The sequence below is a fragment of the Eurytemora carolleeae genome, unplaced genomic scaffold, assembly GCF_000591075.1.
Source record: "Eurytemora carolleeae unplaced genomic scaffold, Eaff_2.0 scaffold1078, whole genome shotgun sequence".
NCBI classification, from domain to species: domain Eukaryota; kingdom Metazoa; phylum Arthropoda; class Copepoda; order Calanoida; family Temoridae; genus Eurytemora; species Eurytemora carolleeae.
The window spans coordinates 26,151-50,098 of NW_019396969.1; the positions used below are offsets into that span (position 1 = coordinate 26,151).

The following is a 23,948-nucleotide window of genomic DNA, read 5'->3' on the forward strand; positions in this document are numbered from 1 at the left end:
TTATACAATATGTATCGTTTCTATATCTGTGCAACCTGATGGTGAAAACATTTCACATTTCAAAATAATATTATTTAATCTAGGCTAATTCATAGTTTGAAATATCTAAAGTTTATGACATTAGGTTGCAAAGATATAGGGATTAGAAAATCAGAGATTGTGGCATTAGTTTTCAAATGCCAACAATTGTCTTAATTCAAACTTGAAACATTGTGCGCTAACTGTTTCTAATTTTCAAAGTCATAAATTTGAAATATCTGCATGTGTTTAAATATTTTAAAAAGATTGTAAAATATTAAAAATATTCCTGCTCTTCGGAGGGGGAAGGTACAGGAGATTCAGCATAGTCTACACTACACACAAAACTGAAAAAAAATCAATCAATCAAACGCTTTTATCAAGTCTAAAAGTGAAAACCAGCATTTATCCACGTGTAAACAACAAACTCCTCATTTTGTTTCATATCTTCCCAGAAATTACGGCACAATCTTTAGAACAATGGCTGTTTCTGATGCAAATTGACGTAATATATAAAATTTCCAATTTTTTATTCTATTTTGATATTATATATATATATTACAAACGACAGTTCGAGATATCACTATCAATGTTCTAATAAGTTGGTGGGAGAACAAATTTGAGATGACGGTTTGAATTTAAGGTATAATATATTCATATATTCATATACAATACATTAGGTTAGAAATTGAGGAATTATTATAATATAGATCAAAGCTTTTAGCACATTAAAGAAAAAGACGAAAAAGATGACTAAACTTAAATTGTTTTATTTCATAAGAAACCTCTGAAGTACCTTCTTTAAATATTCAGGGGCGGATACAGGGGGGGGAGGTGGGGAGAATAGCTACTCAATAGCATGCTTAAGGGAAAGAAACCCTAGTGCAAAACAGGAAAAATATATATCTGTCTTAATAAACTAAAATGTGTGAAAAGTTAAAAATCTAGTTTTTTAGTCTTTAGTCATTAATTTTGACTCTTTTTGAGTCTTTTAAGTCAAAAAAAATTTTCCCCTGCGGCGCAATTTTTTGTTCCTAATTATCAATTTTTTTGTTACAGTAGGTTGAGGAGGGGGGGGGGTATTTTACCTGGGGGGTGATGTTGTTCCGCTGTTTGAAGTACTAGATATTGAAGTATTCAAATTATTGGTATTCCGCAATCTAAAGATATTCAATATCAACAAAGGTAATTGTATAACTTGGTTTTCTGTGTAATTAAATTCAGATTCTATTCTAGTAAAATTTTACGGAATCTAGTTAACTTTTTCATTTCAGGGGACGTTTACATAATAATTATAAAGAGAATAAGAAAAAGCGCTTTATTAATGAGAAAGAATGATAGAAAGAAAAGTTTATTTGGTGTCCTTGATTTTTTTCTGTAGTATCAAATACTTTAGATGGTTATTGTGGCATAACCTCATTTCCTTTGTTAATCCCTATTTCTTTGCAACCAAAGGCCGAATTTAAAGAATTTGAGACGCGGTTAAATTTAAGCCACGGCTCAAATTTTAGTGGTTCCACTTAAATTTGTATTAAATTTTTCAAGATTTCAGCCGGAGCTCAATTGAAACCGGATTTTGGGGGATTTGAGTCGCGGCTTAAATTCATTAAATTCGGACACAGGAACTCTTTCAATCCATGCAATGACAACCNGATGTCTCTCTATGGATGACATTTGATAAACATAACGACACATTTATATGCATTTTATAAAGTCAAGACTTTTACTCCGATTGGGGCCAATATGTTGTGGGACCTAACCTGGCCCCGAGGGTCGTCTTTTTGTCCGATAAGGGTACTCAATCTTTTTTGTAAAATTCAATAATGTTGTAAAGCTTGTCAAATATAGAATTATTAAGACAAGATATATTTTATATACACCTTCAGGTGAAATGGTTAGTTATTCCTAACATGTAATTGGTTAAGATTAAATTAAATTTTAACAAAATTTTGAAATTTAAACAAAATTTGAAATTTTTGAAAATCTACAAACTCACAAAAGAATAAATATTTTGATGATACAGGTTATATTTCAGTTTAATCTTAGATCAGCTGTTTCATTGTTGGAAATCCTTCATTCCGAAATTAATAATATTTCAATTTTTTAGAAACAAATACATTAAGTACATAATGATGTGCTCGCAAAATTCATTCTTTACGAGACAATTTTTCTGGCTTTTTGCAAGTTGCTAAACTATGTTAGAAGCATTTACAGTTTAAAAAGCAAAATACAGAAATCTTGTTTTAAACCAAAATAATCTAGCTTATTTTATATGGTAGTGCGGCGTCATTAATGTTTCTTTTCAGTATCTGACGTCATCTAGGATTTCATTCATTTATTCTGAACCAAATTCTATAATTAATTCGTTACCATCAGAGAATAAAACAATGTAGGATAATAAGATGATAAGATTAAAAAATATAAAATTCATGGAAAAAAGAAAATTTGCCATGACGAGAATACCTTGCAGAATTCCGATCTTAAAAGGATTGTAGGCGTAATTTCAAGTGACCCTCTCAATGCAAAGATGCCAATGTCTGAATAACAATAACAAAAATGTGGAAAATTTGAAGTTTTTCTAGGTTTAAAAGTGGTTAATTCTATTTTCTAGGTTTAAAAGTGGTTAATTCTATTTTCTAGGTTTAAAAGTGGTAAATTCTATTTTCTAGGTTTAAAAGTGGTTAATTCTATTTTCTAGGTTTAAAAGTGGTTAATTCTATTTTCCTTCACTAGAAATACGTAATTCACTTTATAGAGAATCTTACAATTAAAAGTAATCAGTTTTCAAAATTTGGACATTAACATCTAGTTCAGACAACGCTTTTAAGGGTACCGTTGTTAATCGAGCATTTTCAGCTTTGCATGGAGGGTCACTTGAAGTTGCGCTAACCAGTAAACACCAAACCAATTAAAGAAGTGTATAAAAGCTATACCTGCAGCAGAACGGAGTAACAGGTAGAGAGTTCCCAGGAACTGAATTTTGAGCAGATAAACTCTAAACAGATAAAATTAGAGATACACTCTAAACAGATAATATTGGAGATAAACTCTAAACAGATAATATTAGAGATACACTCTAAACAGATAATATTAGAGATACACTCTAAACAGATAAAATAAGAGATAAACTTTAAACAGAGATAAACTCTAAACAGATAATATTAGAGATACACTCTAAACAGATAAAATTAGAGATACACTCTAAACAGATAATATTAGAGATAAACTCTAAACAGATAATATTAGAGATACACTCTAAACAGATACTATTAGAGACAAACTCTAAACAGATAATATTAGAGATAAAATCTAAACAGATAATATAAGAGATAAACTCTTAACAGATAATATTAGAGATACACTCTAAACAGATACTATTAGAGATAAACTCTAAACAGATAATATAAGAGATAAACTCTAAACAGATAATATTAGAGATACACTCTAAACAGATAATATTAGAGATAAACTCTAAACAGATAATCTTAGAGATAAACTCTAAACAGATAATATTAGAGATAAACTCTAAACAGATAATATTAGAGATAAACTTTAACATATAATATTAGAGTTGCACTCTAAACAGATAATGTTAGAAATAATCTCTAAACAGGTAATATTAGAGATAAACTCTAAACAGATAATATTAAAAATCTCTAAGCAGATTAAACTCATACTAGCTTGGGAACCCAGTCTGAACATCTAAACCAAGTTAACAAGTTACCCAAAAACAGACTTAAGGCAAATTGGTCAAAGGGGTTCCAGACAAACAAACAGAAAAACAGAGATTACTACTTTATGTAGATATGTATTTTGTACCTTGAGAATATTAGGACGTTTCCCAGGTTTGAGAGTAACCATCTCCGGGTGTATTGGAGTATCCTGTCTCTGGAAAGTACTCCGCCGTCTCCTGCTAGGACTAGGATTTGCATCTACTATTATCACTTGTTTCTTCTCTTGGGTTACCGGTACATGTGGGGCATCTATACTCCCGTGTACAGTATCTATACTTCCATGTACAGTATCAATGCTACAGTGAGCGATATCTATACTTCCATGTATTGCATCCATACTCTCGTGCTCTGCGTCCATTCTCTCTAGAACTGACTCCATGAATCCTGGATTATCCTGCTCCTCATCATCACCAGGGGTTAATATTCTCGTACCATCCTCATCCTTAACAATTATTATAAAATAAAAATTTGTTTATTACTTTAAGCGGATTGTATTATTGTTGGAGGGATTGTGATACTAATAAAGGTATTGAGTTACTGTTAAAGGGATTGTGTTACTGTTTAAAGGGATTGTGTTAATTTAAACCGATTGTGTTACTGTCAAAGGGATTGTGATACTGTTAAAGAAATTGTGTTACTGTTAAAGGGATTGTGATACTTTTAAAGGGATTTCGTTATTATTAAAACAGATTGTATTACTATTAAAGGGATTGTTTTACTGTGAAAGGGATTGTCTTACTGTTAAAGGAATTGTATTCGTGTTTAATAGATTGTGTTACTGTTAAAAGGGATTGTGATACTGTTTAAGAGATAGTGTTACTGTTTATGGGATTGTGTTACTGTTAAAAGGGATTGTGTTACTTTTAAACGGATTGCGTTACTGTTAAAGGGATTGTGATACTGTTAAAAGGATTCTGATACAATTAAATGAATTGTGTTACTGTTAAAAGGATTGTGTTACTATTAAAGGAATTGTGTTACTGTGAAAGGGGTTGTGTTACTGTTAAAAGGGATTTGGGTGCTGTTAAAGGGAAAGAAATGAAAGTTTCCGTTTCCACATTTTTTAATAATAATTTTATCTTTTTATGAATTCTATAATTTACCTCATCGTCATTATTACACAAACTGACTCCAGATCCAAATTCTAAATAAAAAGATTAATTAAAAATTATAAAGTTAACTCCTTGAAAATAATTAATTAATGTCCTCGGTTCTTTATGTATTGCATAGTGCCGAGATTGAAAATGTCAGAAAGCATTTTAAAATTCGTTTATTGAACATCAGGAAATTAGAAGATTCTAATTTTCACTAATTTGTTGAATAAATATGACTTTAATTAGATTGAATCAAGTTTTCTCATTTGTCTCGTTTTTGCCCATATGCTGTTTGACCTTAAGTCGTTTTATTCTATGTTGGGGAATCAAGTTTTCCCCCCCCCCCCGCCCCTCCAATTATTAGCTTATTTTTTGAAAAATATGTGTCTTCCCTTCTGTGTAAGAATAATGATTAAAAGTAATCACGTTTCCATGAATTGCAATAATTTTATAAATAAAAAGGTTGTTGCAACTTTCATTGTGTTCATGGCATTCTGTATTTGTAATTTATCTAATAACGTGAAACATTTGACAAACATTAATAATAATGGCGTATTAAAGAAAAATGTTAAATCAATAGAAATGATATTATAATAATATATAAACTGGCTAATTATGCATTTTGACCCGTGATACTTTTAGCCTTCAAAGATTGCTTTAAGGCAAGCGACATTTTTCGTCGAAAAACGCTAAATATCTAAAATAATTTTTAAATTTGAAAGGAAAACCACATCTTAAAGTAAACAACTTTTTTTTGCGATTTCCCTTCATTTAGGAATTAATCTATGTTGAAAACCTACCGCTTTGCTCTACCCATAGAGAATAGAATATATGTTAGAGGGGAATTTAAAGAATCGGTATGAATTTTTTCAGTCCCTTTCAGCCTGAAAGGGAGTTCAAAGTGTACAAATCATGTAAATGTTCACAAATTATATGCAGTAGAGTACATTAATACAGTATGTTTCCTAGACTATTCATTTCAATTTCGAATTTTTTAAACTGTTAAATAAACTTTATAATGAATTAGGTGAATAAAAAATCATTTGATTTATAGTTATAACGGAAAATCATCGTTTGTAAAGTGGAAGGCATAGAGTCTATGTGAAATGATCATTGGTCAATTATGAAACCAGCCTATTTCATAATTTGGTTTTCTTTTAATAATAATTTTAGATTTTCTATAAAATGATATTCCAGGGCCCAAAAAGGTTTAATAGCATAAATATGTGAAGTACACCTGAGCCCGAAATTTAAAAGAGTATCGTTGAACGAAACTCCCCAGTGTCCTTTTTGGGGTCTTAACATTTGTGTAGATTTTGATTTAAGAGATTTTAAAAAATGGAGAATATGAAGAAATAAAAAAAAATAATATTTCATCACAAAAATATTGATATCCACAAAATTACCTTATCCCATTCGTGAAACCCGGGTTCCAAAACTGGTTTTCATAACGATACCCTGTCTTAAGTTTTGAGCTCAGCAGTATGGAAACAGTACACCAAAATGGCCGTTTTACACTTTTTTCCAGTATACCTTCTTACCACGGTTCTAATGTAAAGATAACAAGTTTTGAAAATAAAGTTCAAATTCAAATTTTAGAATTCTTTGAACACAAATAAAATTATGTTTTCTTTAAAATAAAAAAAAAATAAAGGAAATGCTGGCATATTTTCCAACCATCTTAAATTCTTAAGAAATAATTTATATGATTGGTTGGTCTTTGCAGATTTTCAAAGCGTCTTCTGTTTAGAGGTCTGTTTGATTGTGAAAAAATAAGAATAAACCATAAAATGGATCAATGTTAAACTCATCAAAATATGAATACTTGCGTAGAATGGACAAGGCGTACAAAAACTGCGTCATGAGATGTCATGCTATTGTGTAAATATGTAAATAATTTACAAAACGCAAAGCAGAGATAAGAGAGGGCATCGAGATCTATTTAAGGCCAGAATATGCGATATTTTCTGAACCAGGTTGCATTGTGTACAACTGGAGTACACGACTAATAAATATCAGGGATGAAGCAGGTTGCATTGTGTACAACTGGAGTACACTACCAATAGATATCATGGATTGAACCAGGTTGCATTGTGTACAACTGGAGTACACGACAAATAAATATCATGCATATGAAGCAGGTTTCATAGTGTACTACTGGAGTACACGACTAATAAATATCATGGATGAAGCAGATGGCATTGTGTGCAACTGGAGTTCAACTACAAGACCAATAAATATCATGGATGAAGCAGATTGCATTGTGTACAACTGGAGTACAAGACCAATAAATATCATGGATGAAGCAGATTGCATTGTGTACAACTGGAGTACAAGACCAATAAATATCATGAATGAAGCAGATTGCATTGTGTACAACTGGAGTACAAGACCAACAAATATTATGGATGAAGCAGATTGCATTGTGTACAACTGGAGTACACGACCAATAAATATCATGGATGAAGCAGGTTGCATTGTGTACAACCGGAGTACACGACTAATAATTATCATGGATGAAGCAGGTTGCATTGTGTACAACTGGAGTACACGACCAATAAATATCAGGGATGAAGCAGGTTGCATTGTGTTCAACTGGAGTACACGACCAATAAATATCAGGGATAAAGCAGGTTTCATTGTGTACAACTGGAGTACACGACTAATAAATATCATGGATGAAGCAGGTTGCATTGTGTACAACTGGAGTACACGAACAATAAATATCAGGGATGATACAGGTTGCATTGTGTACAACTGGAGTACACGGCCAAAAAATATTATGGATGAAGCAGGTTGCATTGTGTACAACCGGAGTACATGACAAATAAATATCAGGGATGAAGCAGGTTGCATTGTGAACAACCGGAGTACACGAACAATAAATATCAGGGATGATACAGGTTGCATTGTGTACAACTGGAGTACACGACCAATAAAATAAAATATTTGAGTATTTCTTTTAAAATTATAAAACTTGACTCCTAAATGTGTATTTTATGCAACAAGTCGCCTTTAGATGGCAGTCAAAAACATTTCGTGGAAATGTATCATGTCGTGTCGGGTCAACTATAGGCCTGCTTAGCCTAGCCGTGAGAGCTTATGAGCAGTCTGTTTATATCTTGTCTGTGGTGCAAACGCTTGCGGATGATGTACACAATAGCATAATATCCTATCCTATCCATTTTACGTAGGATTTCATAGTACTATGGTGTAACTGTACTGTGTTTAAGACAGGCGACTTGCGATGTAAATATTTAATTATGTTTGTGAGAGGAAACTGTCAACTTTTTCAAGAAAAAAAGAAGATTCTCAGAATGCTTGTTGTTGAGTAAATATTGTATGGATTAAAAAGTTGGTTTGGTTAGTAAAAGCTTTGTAACATGTCTTTAGAAATAGATTTTCATATTTTAAAAACAGGGCCTTCAGTTTTTACTCCAGCCTGTATTTGACTGTGCATGAATTGAATTAAGTTTTCGATCCTCTTATCTTCGCGATCCTCTTATTGGTGTTCAGAGGTCTTTTTAGAGATTAGATTATGGACGGTCAAGGTTTGACTTCCTCATGCTTATCACCAAGAATTGCAAACAGATTTTTGATTGAGTTGAGACAGGTCAAGGCTGTAGGCTATTCTCATATATTCGGTCGGGATGTAAAAAAAAAAAATTTCTCTAAGTAACCTCTGAGTCCCGAGAGTAGTGTAAAGACGAGAACCGTCTTGCTGAAAGATTAACTCAGACTAACCCAAGTGGTTGCACAAAATGTTTACTGAGCTGAGATTTTAAAAGCTTAAACCCGAGTAAAACCCAGTCTTAAGGTCTGTTTGAGCCCCAAGAAAAGTTCAACCCAACAGTTGCATTCCTACAGCCTAGGATAACAGTGCTCTGCCAGAGACCTATCTTCACTATTTGCAGTGGACGCTGAGAAAGGTGTCTGCACATATATGGAGGGTAGGAAGGCCAAGCGGCCCTGAACCTCATGCTCAATTAGCAATCGGAGCGCTTTCTGGAAGGGCCCTTTCCGTGCTCCCTGAGCAGAGCTGATAAAAAGGGACAACTCCGCATTCTGCATGCAGCTGTGCACACTAAATGCGATGCTTCCTAAGGAATTCCGTTGGACTGGGAAATAGTATAACAAGTGGACAAATGAAGTGGTTTTAACGAAGCATTCCTAATACGCCACTCCTACAAGAGCCCTTATCTTCATCTCCAACTCTCCTCTGCCTACCATCTAACCTTCTCACAAGCAGCAAAATGAGACTAGAGGACATTTCTCTGTTGGATCCTACAACAAAATTAATTCTGAGCAGGTCACTTGATTATCTTTTGTTGATTAACAACCCTCCTTGTACAGAAAGTAAAATTGTGCGGTTCATAGCAGGGGAGCTATTGCTCCCTCGCTGGAAACAGAAATTAACTTGAAGTGCTAGAAGTGATAACCTAGCCAATTCAAGTAGACAGAATGTTCACTGTTCAGCGCTGAGGCTGCTATTACAATTAAGCAAAATAAGAAAACGGAGAGGGGTACATCTATACAATGAAAGGGTGATCCTGCAGTGTCTTATAATGGCGCAAAGGCAGAGACACGTTCACATGCTTTCAAAAGCAGCGCCATAAATGGACGGGCAAGAGAAAGAGAAACTGCAGACGTGCTGATGGAGAAAGGAGGAAAAAGATGTTTGATGAACATTTGAAATTATGAACTATTCCTCGTTTAGAAAAATTATAAAAAAATAAATTCTAAAAACATTGTTAAAATAAAAAAGTTCAAACCAAGACTCGAGTTTAGGGTAGACTTGGCGTTAGTAAAAACCAATCTTGGGTTTTTAACTCTTTTAGGCTCGGATCTCCGAAGGTGGAAGACTGTAGATTTCGTAAATACTTTTATATTTTGACATTTAAAATCTCCGGTATTATCTGTAGGGTTACATGCATGGACAGTTTAATTGAACTTGTATATGGGGGACAAGGCCAAAATTCAATGTTTTTGATCCGCGCCCTTTGTTTAATGATACCTGAATATTCTGTATTAGCTTCCTCTGAAGGTTGTCTGCCTGAAGTTTGTCCAGTGCTCTGTTCACTACCCTGAGTAAATATAAACCTTTTAACACAAATCGGTGTTTGTGTCTCGTACATGCATTGTGTACATGTATATTTTAGCGTACATGCAGGAACATAGGCTCTAATCAGATATATGGATGTTTTTAAACATTCTACGTCTTAAACTAATGTTAATCTACACATCAGAAGAAATGAAGAAATATTAACCTAAATAAAGGGAATTAAATCAGGCCTCAGATATCCTAGTTTTGTTTATCTATTCCTGGAATATGCTTGATAAGAAAAAAGATCTAATTTTTTCGTCTCCAGAGTTAAAAGTATCATCTGGTACGCAATATTTTTCTCTGAAAAAAGTGGTTGAAAAAAGATTACGTTTGAAACAAGAAGTTTGTAAATTCTTAAACTAAAAACACCTTGTCCAAAATTTCAAGTTACTTACTCAGTTTTTGTGATAAAAATATTTTTTAAAAATCAAGTTTTTCGTAGCATAAATTTTGTTCAGGAACTGAGTATTACTTGTCCAAACTGTTTATATACCAGTGTACCTGAAACTATTATTAACATTTAAATAGTGTTCAAAAAAACCTAAAACTACAGATTTGAAACTGCATTTCTTTCTAATCTATTTAGTAATTTTTTTCAATCGAATTAACATTTAAAATTGAAAAGCTGATAGGGATGAGAAAGTACGTCTGCATGTTTATTATATTATTAAGGAACTGTAAAGGAAAAATGAAACGGGGTATAGGCTGAAACTTCAGAATCTCAGGGGTTAAATGATACCTATAAAACATCCATCTGTTGTTCCTGTCTCGAGAAATTAACATAAACCCCAACGTATACATGTAAGACATACGTCCGGATCACGTGACCATAACTCCTACCAATGACAGTGAAATATACTGGTCACGTGATACGGAGACAGAGACATGTGACACTAATACTGCACTGCCATTGGTTGAAGTTCTGGTGACATTAATAATTATCTATTTGATAAAACAAGACATTCATATATATATATTCTATAGCCGGGCTGAAATTATTTGTGGACACTCATGGGTGGCGGGGGGGGGGGGGTGTTGTAGGCTAAAAAATCTAAATTTTTGTTTCTCAAATTTTTTTACTTCTTTTTGTTTTTAAATTTTTTTTTCCACGGGCAACGCCGGGCCCTTCAGCTATTATCTATTAAAAATGAAAAATTATTAAATTCAAATAAATAAGAGCAAACTTGAATTTCTCAGGCTCTTGTGGGATATCGTTGTTTTCAGATTGGTTGCGTATTTGTTGAATATGATCTGTTTAATACTACGAATCTTATACAAAATCTTACATATATATGTACGTTTTTGTATAATTCTGACACAGTTTTATATTAATTTCTCGCGACAGGAATATCAGATGAACTCTTACATGTCTCAATCCACTCCTGAGATTCTCTGGTTTCAGCCTATACACCCTTTCATTTTTCTTTAACATTAGACACAGCTATTGTGCAGTGTTAACAGATTCATTTCATGGAATAAAACTATTTGCCTTGTAACCACATAAAATAAACTTTTGTATAACTTCAATGTCGTCTTCCTATTCCACAGTTTTCTGGTTCTCATTGTATGTTATTACTCTATCAAACAAAATCATGCATATGTTTGGTTTGGACACATCCCCAGTATTAATGCAACTATGTTAGAGGATTGTCTCCTTGATTAAACTAAACAAACTTCCAATGTTTATGTCTCATTCATTACATTATGGGATACACTTTATCAATTAATATATTTAAAACATATCAAGCACAAAGGATTTTAAAGTGATTGTTTCATTTTTTCAATGTATTTTTATCAGAAATCAAAATAATAATTTGAGAGTTCAGTTTCATGTTTGTTTGATAAACATTTAGTAGGTTTTTGTTCAACTTTACAAATTTGATTGTCTGTCTCAAGAATAAAATCATTGGCAAACATTTTTCGTCTTATTTGCATTAAAAAGTCAAGTTTATTTGTATTCTGTATTTACTTTTTTGAGAAAAAAAACACAAATTTCAAAAAAGCAAGTCTAAACGACAAGAAACGGAAAGTAATCATTGTCTCTAATGTCAGTCTGTCCTGTTTACATATTGTCTCTAATGTCAGTCTGTCCTGTTTACATATTGTCTCTAATGTCAGTCTGTCCTGTTTTTGCATATTGAATTTTCATTTTGATCAGATTTTGTTGAAAAACTTTTTTTTCCAAGTGAAAGCATAACAACCCGTAAATTTTAATACGATGAAAATAAAATAAAACAATCCTTTTAAATTAGTCAGCAAAGCAAAGTTTAAACAAAGGAATTGAGTGTTTGCCACAAACTCTTGTTTTCTAATTTCGATATCTTTGCAACACAATGTCATAGACCTTTTATATTTCAATCTATGAATCCTGTTCGATCAAATATCAAAGTTTGAAATATCAAAGGTGTACATTATCAGGTTGCAAAGATATAGGGATTAAAAAATTGAATTTGTGGCAAAGACTTAATTTCTTTAACAAAAAGTTATTTAGATTATAATGAAATCCATAGAGTCCAGACATCCATACAGAGAAATATTACAACTTTTTAGGCACAGTTTACATCAAATCAAGATTAGAAATTCATTTCTCCAGTTTTCATGTATATAATGCTGTATGGAAACTGACCAAAAATATATATATAAATGATTTAGTATTCTTTCTTAAACTCAGAAATAAAATTATTTTGAAAACGTTTTTCCTTTGTCTGAGGTTTTGGTTTCCCATTCCAGGTTTTCAGTCTACTCAATCATATTCTGAAGTTATGAAAAATATATATGATGTAAAATCCAAAAAATCTATGATACAAAATTTAGAAATATATATGATAAAAAATTTGAAAATATATATGATATAAAATTTAAAAATATATATGATATAAGATCTAAAAATATATATGATATAAAATCTAAACATCTATGATATAAAATTTAGAAATATATATGATATAAAATTTAAAAATATATATGATATAAAATTTAAAAATATATATTATATAAAATTTAGAAATATATATGATGGTGATTTTTAAAAGTCGATTTTTTTCATTTGTGCTTAATTAGATGAAAAATCCACAATATATAATAAGAAATTTTCTAATCCTTATATCTTTGCAGCCTGATGGTGTAAACCTTTGATATTTCAAATTTAGAATATTTTATTTTATAGAATCCATAGCTTGAAAAATTATTGCGGTCTACGACATTGTGTTACAAATAAATAGGGATTATAAATTCCTTTTTTTTACTTTTAATTTAATGAATTTTGAGATATTTTGTTTATTTTTTTTTATTTTGAAAAAAGTATAGCAAAATTTATTCATAAATAAACTCGGTTTTGGAAAATTTAAAGAAAAATAGTTTCAAATCATTATCAGGATATTATCAGAATACAAGTTTATTAAGGCTCTTCAATGACAAAAAATGAAGAGGACAAAAATTAATATATTCGAAAACGTGAACAGTTCTTTTAATAGATATTTGTGATCTCATGTTAAGTTTCGATGACAGGGATTAAAGTTATGAGAAATAAAACTCAATGTTTAACTTTCAGTCAACTTTCAGGATGAACAGATTTTTAAGTTTGCTGAAATTTAGTTTAGTTTGAAATGAGTTGCTCGGTTTAAATATTTTTAGATCTTTGCAACAGTTTGTAACAGTTTAATTTACTTCTTACTCAATACTGTGAAGGGTTGATGGGTGTGATATATCCTACAGGACCTGGAATATATCAAACAAGGATTTCACTCAGTTCTATGAAAGTTTATTTCACAGCGTCCTTAAAACTAGTTTATGAGGAAATAGTACCTAAATTATCGCCTTAACTTGAAGAAATGTTGTTAATTTAACGAGATAACAAAAAAATCTAAAAAATCAAAAGAAAAAAAATAACAGAAAGAGAAGGAAAAAAGGACTGAAGGGTGAGAGTGAGAGGTGAATAAATAAAATAATTAGAATAAAAATCTTAAAGGGATTATAAACTTAAACTTAAGCGACTCTCTTTTTCAGTGCAATCAGCGTCGGATTTCTCGAGCTAGAAAATGCAAGAAAATGCGCAATATTTCCGCACAAATGTTTACCTAAGGTAGGTTCAAAAGACTTATTGTGAATTGTATATGGTACTATTTAAATATTTCAGCGTCACCTAGGATTAGTTTAAGATTATCTCTTAACGGGACTGTACGTGACCTTCCATTTATAAACCTTTGTTTAATCAAATATTTCTTAGATATTCTTATTTATATAGGAGAGCAGGGGGAATAAAGTGACAATTGAATCCGCGCTAGTGTACACTAGCACGGAAAGTACAGTGTACACTGTAACCTCAAACATGTAGTCCCGGCTGCGGCCCTCAATCTTTAGCCAGCTACCTCATCGTTGTCCGGACAAAGGTTTAAAGGGTACTGTTGTGAATCGAAAATGTATCGCTATAAATGGAAGGGCACTTGAACTTACGGATACAGTCCCTTTCAGATCTACAGATATCGATAAACTGTGGTTTACCTTGCGCGGAGAGCGTCCTGGGTTTAGACGAGTATCGGAGTAGGAGAAGGAGGAAAACTTTCTCACGTCAGAGAAATCTTCAACCTGAGACTCAACTCTGATTCAAAACCGTTTTCTTTCGCCAGTTAGAAACTGGGATTTTATTTTAAAATGAATTGATTTTTTCACCCCTTCGCAGAGTTTTCGGATTTTTTTATCCTACATCTATCTATCTTTCTATTTATCTAAATATCTCTATATACAATAAAAATATTTATGAGAAAAATATCGAACCGGGGTTTATATGTAACCCATTGATGAATTAACGATTTGTCTCTCCGAGGTAGGGGGCTAAATCCCCCCTTTAGACCTAAGGCATAGGCATAACTTACACTTTTTAAGAGGGAGAGTGCTTAGTCTCATGCNCGCAGTTTAAACCATTTTCTTTTCAGGCTTTTATATAACTTGATAATAATTCCATTTCAACAATTTGTCAAAAATGGATCATTAAAGTATCATTTCATACCATTAATTTAATCGTTTATAAAAGACTGTATTCTGAATTGACAGGACATAATGTTTCTTAGAAATACGTCATTAAGGCAGAAAGTAAGCTAATATGTCTTGCTGTATTCATAATAGGAAATTAATTCTATGACAAAAACTAAAATTTTCTAATCCCTATATCTTTGCAACCTGATTGTGTAAATAAATAACATACGACATTAGGTTGCAAATATATAGCGATATGAATTCTTTGTCTATAGGTGTATTTATGCCAGTTTGTCCAGGTATATTTCTGCTAGTTTTTCTAGATGTATATATACTAGTTTGTCTAGATGTATTTTTTCTATTTTTTGTCTAGATGTATTTATGCTAGTTTGTCTAGATGTATTTATGCTAGTTTCTCTAGATGTATTTATGCAGTTTGCTAGATGTATTTATACATGTTTGTCTAGATATATTTATGCTAGTTTGTCTAGATGTATTTATGCTAGTTTGTCTAGATGTATTTATGGAGTTTGCTAGATGTATTTATACTTGTTTGTCTAGATGTATTTATGCTAGATTGTCTAGATGTATTTGTACTAGTTTGTCTAAATGTATTTATGGAGTTTGCTAGATGTATTTATTCTTGTTTGTCTAGATGTATTTATGCTAGTTTGTCTAGATGTATTTATACTAGTTTGTCTATATTTATTTATGCTAGTTTGTCTAGATATATTTATCCTAGTTTGTCTAAATGTATTTATTCTAGTTTGTCTAGTGTATTTATGCTAGTTTGTCTATAGATGTATTTATACTAGTTTGCTAGATGTATTTATGCTACTTTGTCTAGATGTATTTATGCTAGTTTGTCTAGATGTGTTTATGCTAGTTTGTCTAGATGTATTTATGTTAGTTTGTCTAGATGTATTTATGCTAGTTTGTCTAGATGTATTTATACTAGTTTGCTAGATGTTTTTATGCTAGTTTGTCTAGATGTGTTTATGCTAGTTTGTCTAGATGTATTTAGCTATTTTAATAAATTTATTCCTGCTATAATTGGAATTAATTATTCAAAACTGAATTTTTAGCTTTTCTATCTACTTCAATTAATTAAAAAATTCAAATTTGCTTTTAGTTTGGTATCTGTAATATGTTTATATTATTATTCATAGTCATAGTTATTCCCGCCGTTTACCTGCGCTTGGTATTAAATTATAATTTTATGGTTATATCGAAGCAAAAAAAATTATTATGTTACCCTCCCCCGGGGTACCCACAGGTTTCATAAAAAAAATCAGCCAATTTGGTCAATTTATTTACAGATATAAGGGAAAAGCTTTATTATATATAGATGGTGTTTATTATATACATTTTATACATTGATGAATGATAAATGAATTGATGAATGATAAATGAATTAATGAATGATAAATGAATTAATGAATGATAAATGAATTGATGGATGATGAATGAATTAATGAATGAAAAATGAATTAATGAGTAATGAATGAATTTATGAGTGATGCATAAATTGATGAAGGATGAATTACTTGATGAATGATGAATGAATTGATGAATGAAGAATGAGTTAATGAATGAAGAATGAATTGATGAATGATGAATGAATTGATGAATGATCAATGAATGATCAATGAATTGATGATTGGAAAGCAGATGTAGAATTCTGTTCTATCGAAGCATCTAAGTGAAAATGATTTATTTATGTTTTAGTTTAGATGTTAAACAGAAACCCTGAGCTATCAACATCCCATCTCACGCAGACAACACTTCATTTAGAGTAACGAAATGTGTCTTTAAAGGTAGTGTTCGTTAAAAATGAAAGGGGTATAGACTGATATCGAATGGAATTCGATTTTAATCGCTACTTTAATATTACTTCTATCTGTTACGTCTATAAGGAGAAAATGGTTAAAACGTTTTATACCAAAGAGCGTAGCGTCCATACAAATTCACGGAGTTTCAGTTTTCCACTCGGATCGTAAATAATTCGATTAAACTGGCGACGTAATTTTAAGTGCTCTTCCATTTGCATGACATGTCAAATTCATAAAGAACCCTTTAGACCTTTGTCTGATCATCGATGACGGAGATATTTTTTGTTTGCGCTTTTCCTTGCAAAAAGAAGCTGTAAATTGAGGTACTCAAGGGGGCGGGCACTATAGTTTCAGTAGAAGTAAATATTCCCATTTACTGCAATAGCGCCGATATAAGGATTTATCTCTAATTGGAAAATGAGATAGATAGAAAGACAGATGTTACCGCCAAACTATTTCTGTTGGTTCAGAATAGAAAACAAACACATGNACGTCTACATTTCCAGTAAAGGGATATTTAGCAAAAGTTAAAAATTCAACTTTTACTTCTCCATCTGTATGCAAACACTACCTTTTGCATTTACTGGGTGAAACCTCTTTTTTTTAAATATGTTCATATTCCCTCAAAAATTTAATAACAAAGATTGAAAAGAAGTTTATGCATGAAGTTTATATTTACATACTAGAGATTCTAAACAATTTTTCTTCTCCATAGCTCTTCAATAAGAGGAGTAATTATGAAAACATATCAAAGGAATTGAGTCTTTGCCACGCGCTAAAATTTTCTAATCTATTTATCTTGGCAACATGATGGCGTAAACCTTTGATATTTCAAACTTAGATTATTTGATCTAACAGAATTTATAGTTTGAAATATATAAGGTTTATTACATTGTAATGCGAAGATATTAAGAATAAAAAAATCAGTTTTTGTAGTAAAGACTCAATTTTATTTTAATCTAATTTTAATATTCATGTCCCAGCATAACTTTTTAACCCAATGCCGGATTTGCCTTAAAATTTTGATTGGGGAACTGGGTATAAACCAAGGAAACATTCTAAATAAAGTTTTTCGACTTTTATAGATTAATCTAGCTTTACCTCATTTTCTAACCATTAGGTTGCAAAAAGATAAGGATTAGAAAATCTAAATTTGTGCCAAAAATACTCATATATCCTTTCCAGAAAAGAAAAAAAATATTTTCCGGAAAAAAATCTTTGGAAATGTCTGTTTATTATTTGATATTTGAAGTTTTATGTTTCTGTGGTTTCTCCAATCATCTACATTATGAGAATGAAATGTTAAAGCTACAACAGAAAGAAAACATCAAATCTTTAATTTAGAAAACCTCCATTCGAGCTATAAATATTTTTTACAATGATTTTGTTTGTAGAAATCAAAGAAAGACAAAAAGCTTGTAATCGTTTTTTTATCCTCTGAACCACTGCTAATCTGTAAATATACTTTGCTGGCCTGTTTGTTTGTGTCCAATAAACGTCAAAACGGCTGAACCGATCGGGCTCAAATTTCTCACGTGACCCCGGCCCAGGGAAGGTTTATGGGGATGATCAAATTTTTAAAAATAAGCCTTCATCAAAATTTGATTTGCACTAAATTTGAAAATCCATGAATATTTTTATAAATCTGCAAACATTTTTTTGTTTTACAATGTATACAAATAAACATGTTAACGATCGAAATGGAAGATGGGCGCGAAGCGCCCTGACAGCCTGTTTCTTGGCAAATGAGATGTCCCCAGGGACGATTTTTAAATTTCGAAACATTTTGGCTGGATAAAAAAAGTCCACTTTGTTATTTTTGAAATACACAATTTGTGACAAATTGTTGTTATTATAGGGGGGGGGGGGGGCGCGCAGCGCCTTAAAAGGCTAGTTGTAAAAACATGTGTTCGACAAATAAACTATAATAATAAAGAAGTGTGGTCTGTATATCTCTAACACGAGGCCAATATCAAATACCTTTGATTGGGATTGCATTGTGTTATTACATTTTCTTCAAGAACAACTTTATTCTCCTTATTCTAGTATTCCCTTATTAGATTATAGAGATTATATCATATTTTGTTCATAATCTCTCGATATAGAAGAATCTGGTTGTACATATATAGGTCATAACACACCATGATTACACTTTCAGATAAAAAGCATCGATTATATTAAGTCAATTGATTAAAACAAAGGAATTGAGTTTATGTTGCAAACTCTTATTTATTTATCCCTATATCTTGACAACTTAGTGTCGTAGATCTTTGATATTTTAAACTATGAATTCTGTTAGATTAAACATATCGAGTTTGAAATATCAAAGGTTTGCAAAGATACAGGATTGTAAAATTGGAGTTTGTGGCATAAACCCAGTTCCTATGATTTGTACCACTTTTGACTATGAGAGCACTGATTGAATATATATAAAGCATTTACCAGTCTTTTGATTAAAACAGAATTAATTGTGCTTTCAAGTTTTCAACACACAACACACACCACACAACACACAACACACAACACAACATAAAACGTGCTGGGTCGACTTTAGATTGGTAGACTAGACTGGTCGGTACGCGTAGATTAATAATTAATAAAATTACTATATAGACCGGTAAATCCTTGTATCATGATCATGCGATAATTGGAGCATGCAAACTCTGGATGGAGTATCATGTATGAACCATTCCAATTTTTTTATGCATAGTTTATCCTTCTACATTTACCTAATTACATATTTTGTCATTGTGTATAAAAACACGTTTTATTTAAAATTCTATAAAATAATCTTTTTCATTTTTATCAAATTCTTAAAAATAACAGCAACAACTGCAGTGGTTTTTCTTTAGCATAGAATTTTTTTTGTTCAAGAAAGAAATTTAACAATTAATAGAAAGATTTATTTATAAATTTAAAAGGGGAACATATGATATTTCTAAGGGGCTGAGGCACAGGAGGGGCAATATCCCCTTACAACCACCCCCCTTTACAACAATAAGAGTAAAATTATTTCATCGAAACGTCAAATCCTTTAATTCAGTAAAAATTAATAAGTTTGAAAAAAAAGTTAGAAAACTTGAGAAATGGAGTCTAGAGGGATTTAAGTTTTTTTAACAAAAAGGTGCCTCATAGTTTCACCCTTAATATCACTCTATTTAATCCAAATCACCGAGAAATAAAATGAGTAAAAGGCTGTTTGTCTGGTTGATTTGATTTTCTCTGATTATCCTAGATCTAGACTTAATTGTTTCCTCATCAGCTGCACCACGGACCAGATGCTTCTATATCTTATATCTATCCGATTTCTTCTTTTTGCCGCCATTTTAACATTGTAAACTGTTTTAATTCAAACTTTGAAAATGTTATGTTCTGGCTCATTTCTAATTTATCCTGGATAAAATGCGACCCTTTTGCAGGGCCAAGGCAAGTCCTTCACAAATATGTTTGCCTATTTGTATGAGTAAACTGAACGTCCCTTATTTTTTTGTTGAAAACCTGAAAAGACTATTAACAAAGTTTTCACGAAAAATGTTTTTAGGGTTTTCCAGAGATAAGCTTTTAAAAAAGCTGAAAAATTTTATTTTACCTAGGGTCAAAATTGGTGTGTGAAATAAAACTTTTTTTAATATACTTTTTCAACAGAAGGCTAATTAAGTCACGAAATGATAAATAATAAAAATAAAAATAATATTTCAGAGTAATCTGTTTTTAATATCGGCTTAGACAATTTTTCGATATTTGTCTTATTCAGCCTTAGCTTAATTACAATATTTAATGAACATTTTCACAAATATTTTTGCGGATTTTTGTTTTATCTTGATGCTACAAAATCCAATCATTTGCGGTTTTTTTTACCAATGTTCCAAATTGTAATTGCAAAAATCCAAAATATCTCAAAGCTTTGATCAAGTGTCAGTCCCATATAATAGAAAATAGTCTATAGAATACAATAAAATACAATGCTTTCCTCTTCTCTGTAATTAGTGACTTCTTTGATATTAAAAACTGCATCTTTCTCAGGAAGCAAAAGAAAAAAGAAAAAATTTACAGAAGAATCCATGTTGCTTTTTAGTTAAAATGTCTGCATTTTTGATATTTCTTTTTTATCATTTCTGAGTTAGATATTTTGAAGGTTGACGGAATTATCATTATTTATTTATAGAAACGCTTGTAACTGTTGAAAATAAATATTTACATTTGCATTTTTGACCAATCTGTTGAATATTCTAGATTTTCGAGGATTATGTGTCACGTCGGCTATCATGAGATCATACATACTGTAAACTCGCATACGTAAACTCCAGTTTTGCGGCGATTTAAACATCTTTTTAGAGTTAAACACACGCAGATCATTACCTTCGTTGAACATCTAAAGGTTTACAGGGCACAGTTTTAAAATCAGGCATTTCCACCTTTGCTTAAAATTACACTTAAAGACCCTTTCAAATTAAATATTGCACGTATTTTTTGCGAAACTTAGGAACGATTTTACGAAAGAAAAATTAGAATTCTTTGCAACGCAAAATTATTTTGATTTTCTTTTTAATGTGATCCTAAAGTATTTGAGTTTTATTTCTTTTTTACATTTCTCAAAATTAAATAAAATTATTCATCTGAAAAGAATTAGTAGGTTAATCTTCTTATTAGATAGATTTAATATTGATGTCAGTCACAGCTGGACCCGCCGATAGGAGAACTTAGCATTTTTATACAAATCCTAATTCCAGTTAGCATTTCTTCTGCCTTTTTGATTGCTCATATTCTAATTCACTATTATTATTAAACGTTATAAAAGCGTTATGAATTAAAAGTTACAGTTTAAAAACCTGTATTTTCTTATCTGAAAGTCAAGCTGTAGAAAAGTTTAGAATGAGTTCTATGGAAAAATTTTATTGTGTTTTCAAGTAACGTGTGAGAAAAGTTTTCTAGCCAGAAAAATATTTTTTTTGTGATTAAATTCCTTTTTCTTAGGAGTATGCTCTTAGATATCAATCAAACAGCTTGAAAACTTAGGAATTTCATATATTTCTAAATTGACTTATTCATAAAAGAGAATGTTAGAAAAATGTTGTGTAACATATATCTGTAGATATAAAAAGGGGAAAACGTTTAAAACAAAGAGAATAGAATATGTATTAGAGGGGAATTTAGAGAATCCTCTCGGTATGAATTTTTTTAGTCCCTTTCAGCCTGAAAGGGAGTTCAAAGTGTACAAATCATGTAAAAGTTCACAAATTATATGCAGTAGAGTACATTAATACAGTATGTTTCCTAGACTATCCATTTCAACTTAGAATTTTTTAAGCTGTTAAATAAACTTTACAATGAGTTAGGTGAATAAAAAACATCATTTGATTTATAGTTATAACGGAAAATCATCGTTTGTAAAGTGAAAGGCATTGAGTCTATGTGAAATGATCATGGTCAATTATGAAACCAGCCTATTTCAAAATTTGGTTTTCTTTTAATAATAATTTTAGATTTTCTATAAAATGATATTCCAGGGCCCAAAAGGTTAAATAGCATACATATGTGAAGTACACCTGCAGTATGGAAACAATACAACAAATTGGCCGTTTTACACTTTTTTCTAGTAAATTCCCCTCTAATATATATTCTTTTCTCTTTGGTTTAAAATCTTAAAAATTTGAAAATTCACGCAAATATACAGGGTGAACTAGAAAGGATGAGGCTTCAGAGACGACTGTGCGAAATTCGATTATAATTGTGCTTCATTACAAATTAAAGCTTGATTTTTCTGGTAATAAAATTAAAGAAGATAATGGAATCAATGGGACTAGTCCTTACAATTACAAATATTTGTAAAAATTTTATATTATATTATAATTATTGACGTTTTTGAGCTGTACATGGATTCAACTAACACAGAGATCTATGTTTTTTGTTTACTGTATTCTCCCACGAGACAGAAGTCCATTTATTTATCAATGTAATCAGAATTACAGCTACAGGGTGTCCCAAAAACATGGGAATTCAGTGACGAATTCGATATCGTCTTTTCAAATAATTCTTTGATTTAGTGTAGACTTGTAGTGATGCCTACTGAGAAAGCTGTAATCTGCAAGAGTTTCGTCTGCTATGTTTACATTTTGTTTGTTTATGTTTTGACGGCATACAGTTGTACTTAGCAAAACAAGAAAATTGCAGTATACAAACAGAGTAAACTTGTCTGTCTTCACTGTTCATCTTGCTGAGACATTAAAGACACATCTTTACAGTCTTTTACCCTTTTCATAAAATAAGCTCTAGCAGACATAATAATATCATGGCTTTTGAAATTAGGTATTACAATGATAATTCATAACAAAGACGATATCAAATTCGTCAATGAATTCCCATGTTTTTTGGGACACCCTGTACATGGAATAAGTTAATTTATTATATAATTCTTCTCAAATATAAAGTACGTACTTTATGTGACATTTCCGGAATTAAAAAAAAAATTTATTAATCTTAAGATTTATTTAATCATCCGAAAAAATTTTTGTTACCGAGGACAACTTTTCTTCTAATTTTTACTTTTTGAAATTTGTTTTTAACTTTCACATTTTCCTTGTATGTACCTCGCTTATTAATATATCTACCAAAGCTAACGAAGTATATCCTGCCTGTATTGAAATAATTACAGTCATATTTTGTTCTTTTATTCGAAAACAGTCAAAATTAGCGTAAGGAACCAATAACCACTCCTGTATGCTGAGTCCATTTGCGCCTGATTCAATCAGGGTTCAGTCATGTGTTTGGTGTCTATTCTGAACCAATAGAAATAGTATTATGGCGGTAGATCTATCTTTCTATCTATCTCATTATCCAATTAGAATTATGAAAACTTAAATCAGCGCTATCAGCAAATGGAAATATTTACTTGTACTGAAACTATGGTGTTTAACATGTACTAAAATACTTAAAACAAACAAAAAAGTATAAAAAGCAAATATGAAAAACCTACATTTAATGGATAAAAATGGGTTTTAATGTACTGACTCACTGGATTTTTAACCAGAACCTCTAGTTTGCCGTGAGAGATATCTATTTTCCCTTTTTCTAGCCACCTATCCAGATTTCCATTAAGTTAACTGCTTACTGCTAAACTACACAGCTTAATATCCTCTATGTTACATTGAAACAAAATTCTATCAGGTATCGGGGGGTTGACAATAAGGTCTACATA

At 31.2% G+C, this 23,948-nt stretch overlaps 1 protein-coding gene and 1 long non-coding RNA gene across 3 annotated transcripts in view; both read right to left on the reverse strand.

The window, feature by feature from the left end:
* LOC111710619 (uncharacterized) overlaps nucleotides 1-3,879 on the reverse strand; it is a 28,422-nt gene extending 24,543 nt beyond the window's left edge. Inside the window, exons 1-4 of the mRNA XM_023484734.1 lie at nucleotides 3,838-3,879; nucleotides 2,952-3,013; nucleotides 1,107-1,178; nucleotides 308-365 (exon numbers count right to left, since the gene is read on the reverse strand). Coding sequence (XP_023340502.1) covers nucleotides 308-365; nucleotides 1,107-1,178; nucleotides 2,952-3,013; nucleotides 3,838-3,879 — 234 coding nt within the window. The remainder of the gene's footprint in view (nucleotides 1-307; nucleotides 366-1,106; nucleotides 1,179-2,951; nucleotides 3,014-3,837) is intronic.
* Nucleotides 3,880-4,044: 165 nt separating this feature from the next.
* LOC111710618 (uncharacterized) lies at nucleotides 4,045-14,599 on the reverse strand. Of its 2 annotated transcripts, XR_002767092.1 has the most exons (5): nucleotides 14,451-14,599; nucleotides 13,624-13,667; nucleotides 9,861-9,930; nucleotides 4,856-4,896; nucleotides 4,045-4,194 (listed from the first exon to the last, which is right to left on the reverse strand). It is a non-coding gene; the product is annotated as an uncharacterized LOC111710618 (long non-coding RNA). The 2 variants fall into 2 exon arrangements; XR_002767093.1 differs by lacking the exon at nucleotides 13,624-13,667 and having other exon boundaries at nucleotides 14,451-14,592.
* Nucleotides 14,600-23,948: the final 9,349 nt, after the last annotated feature.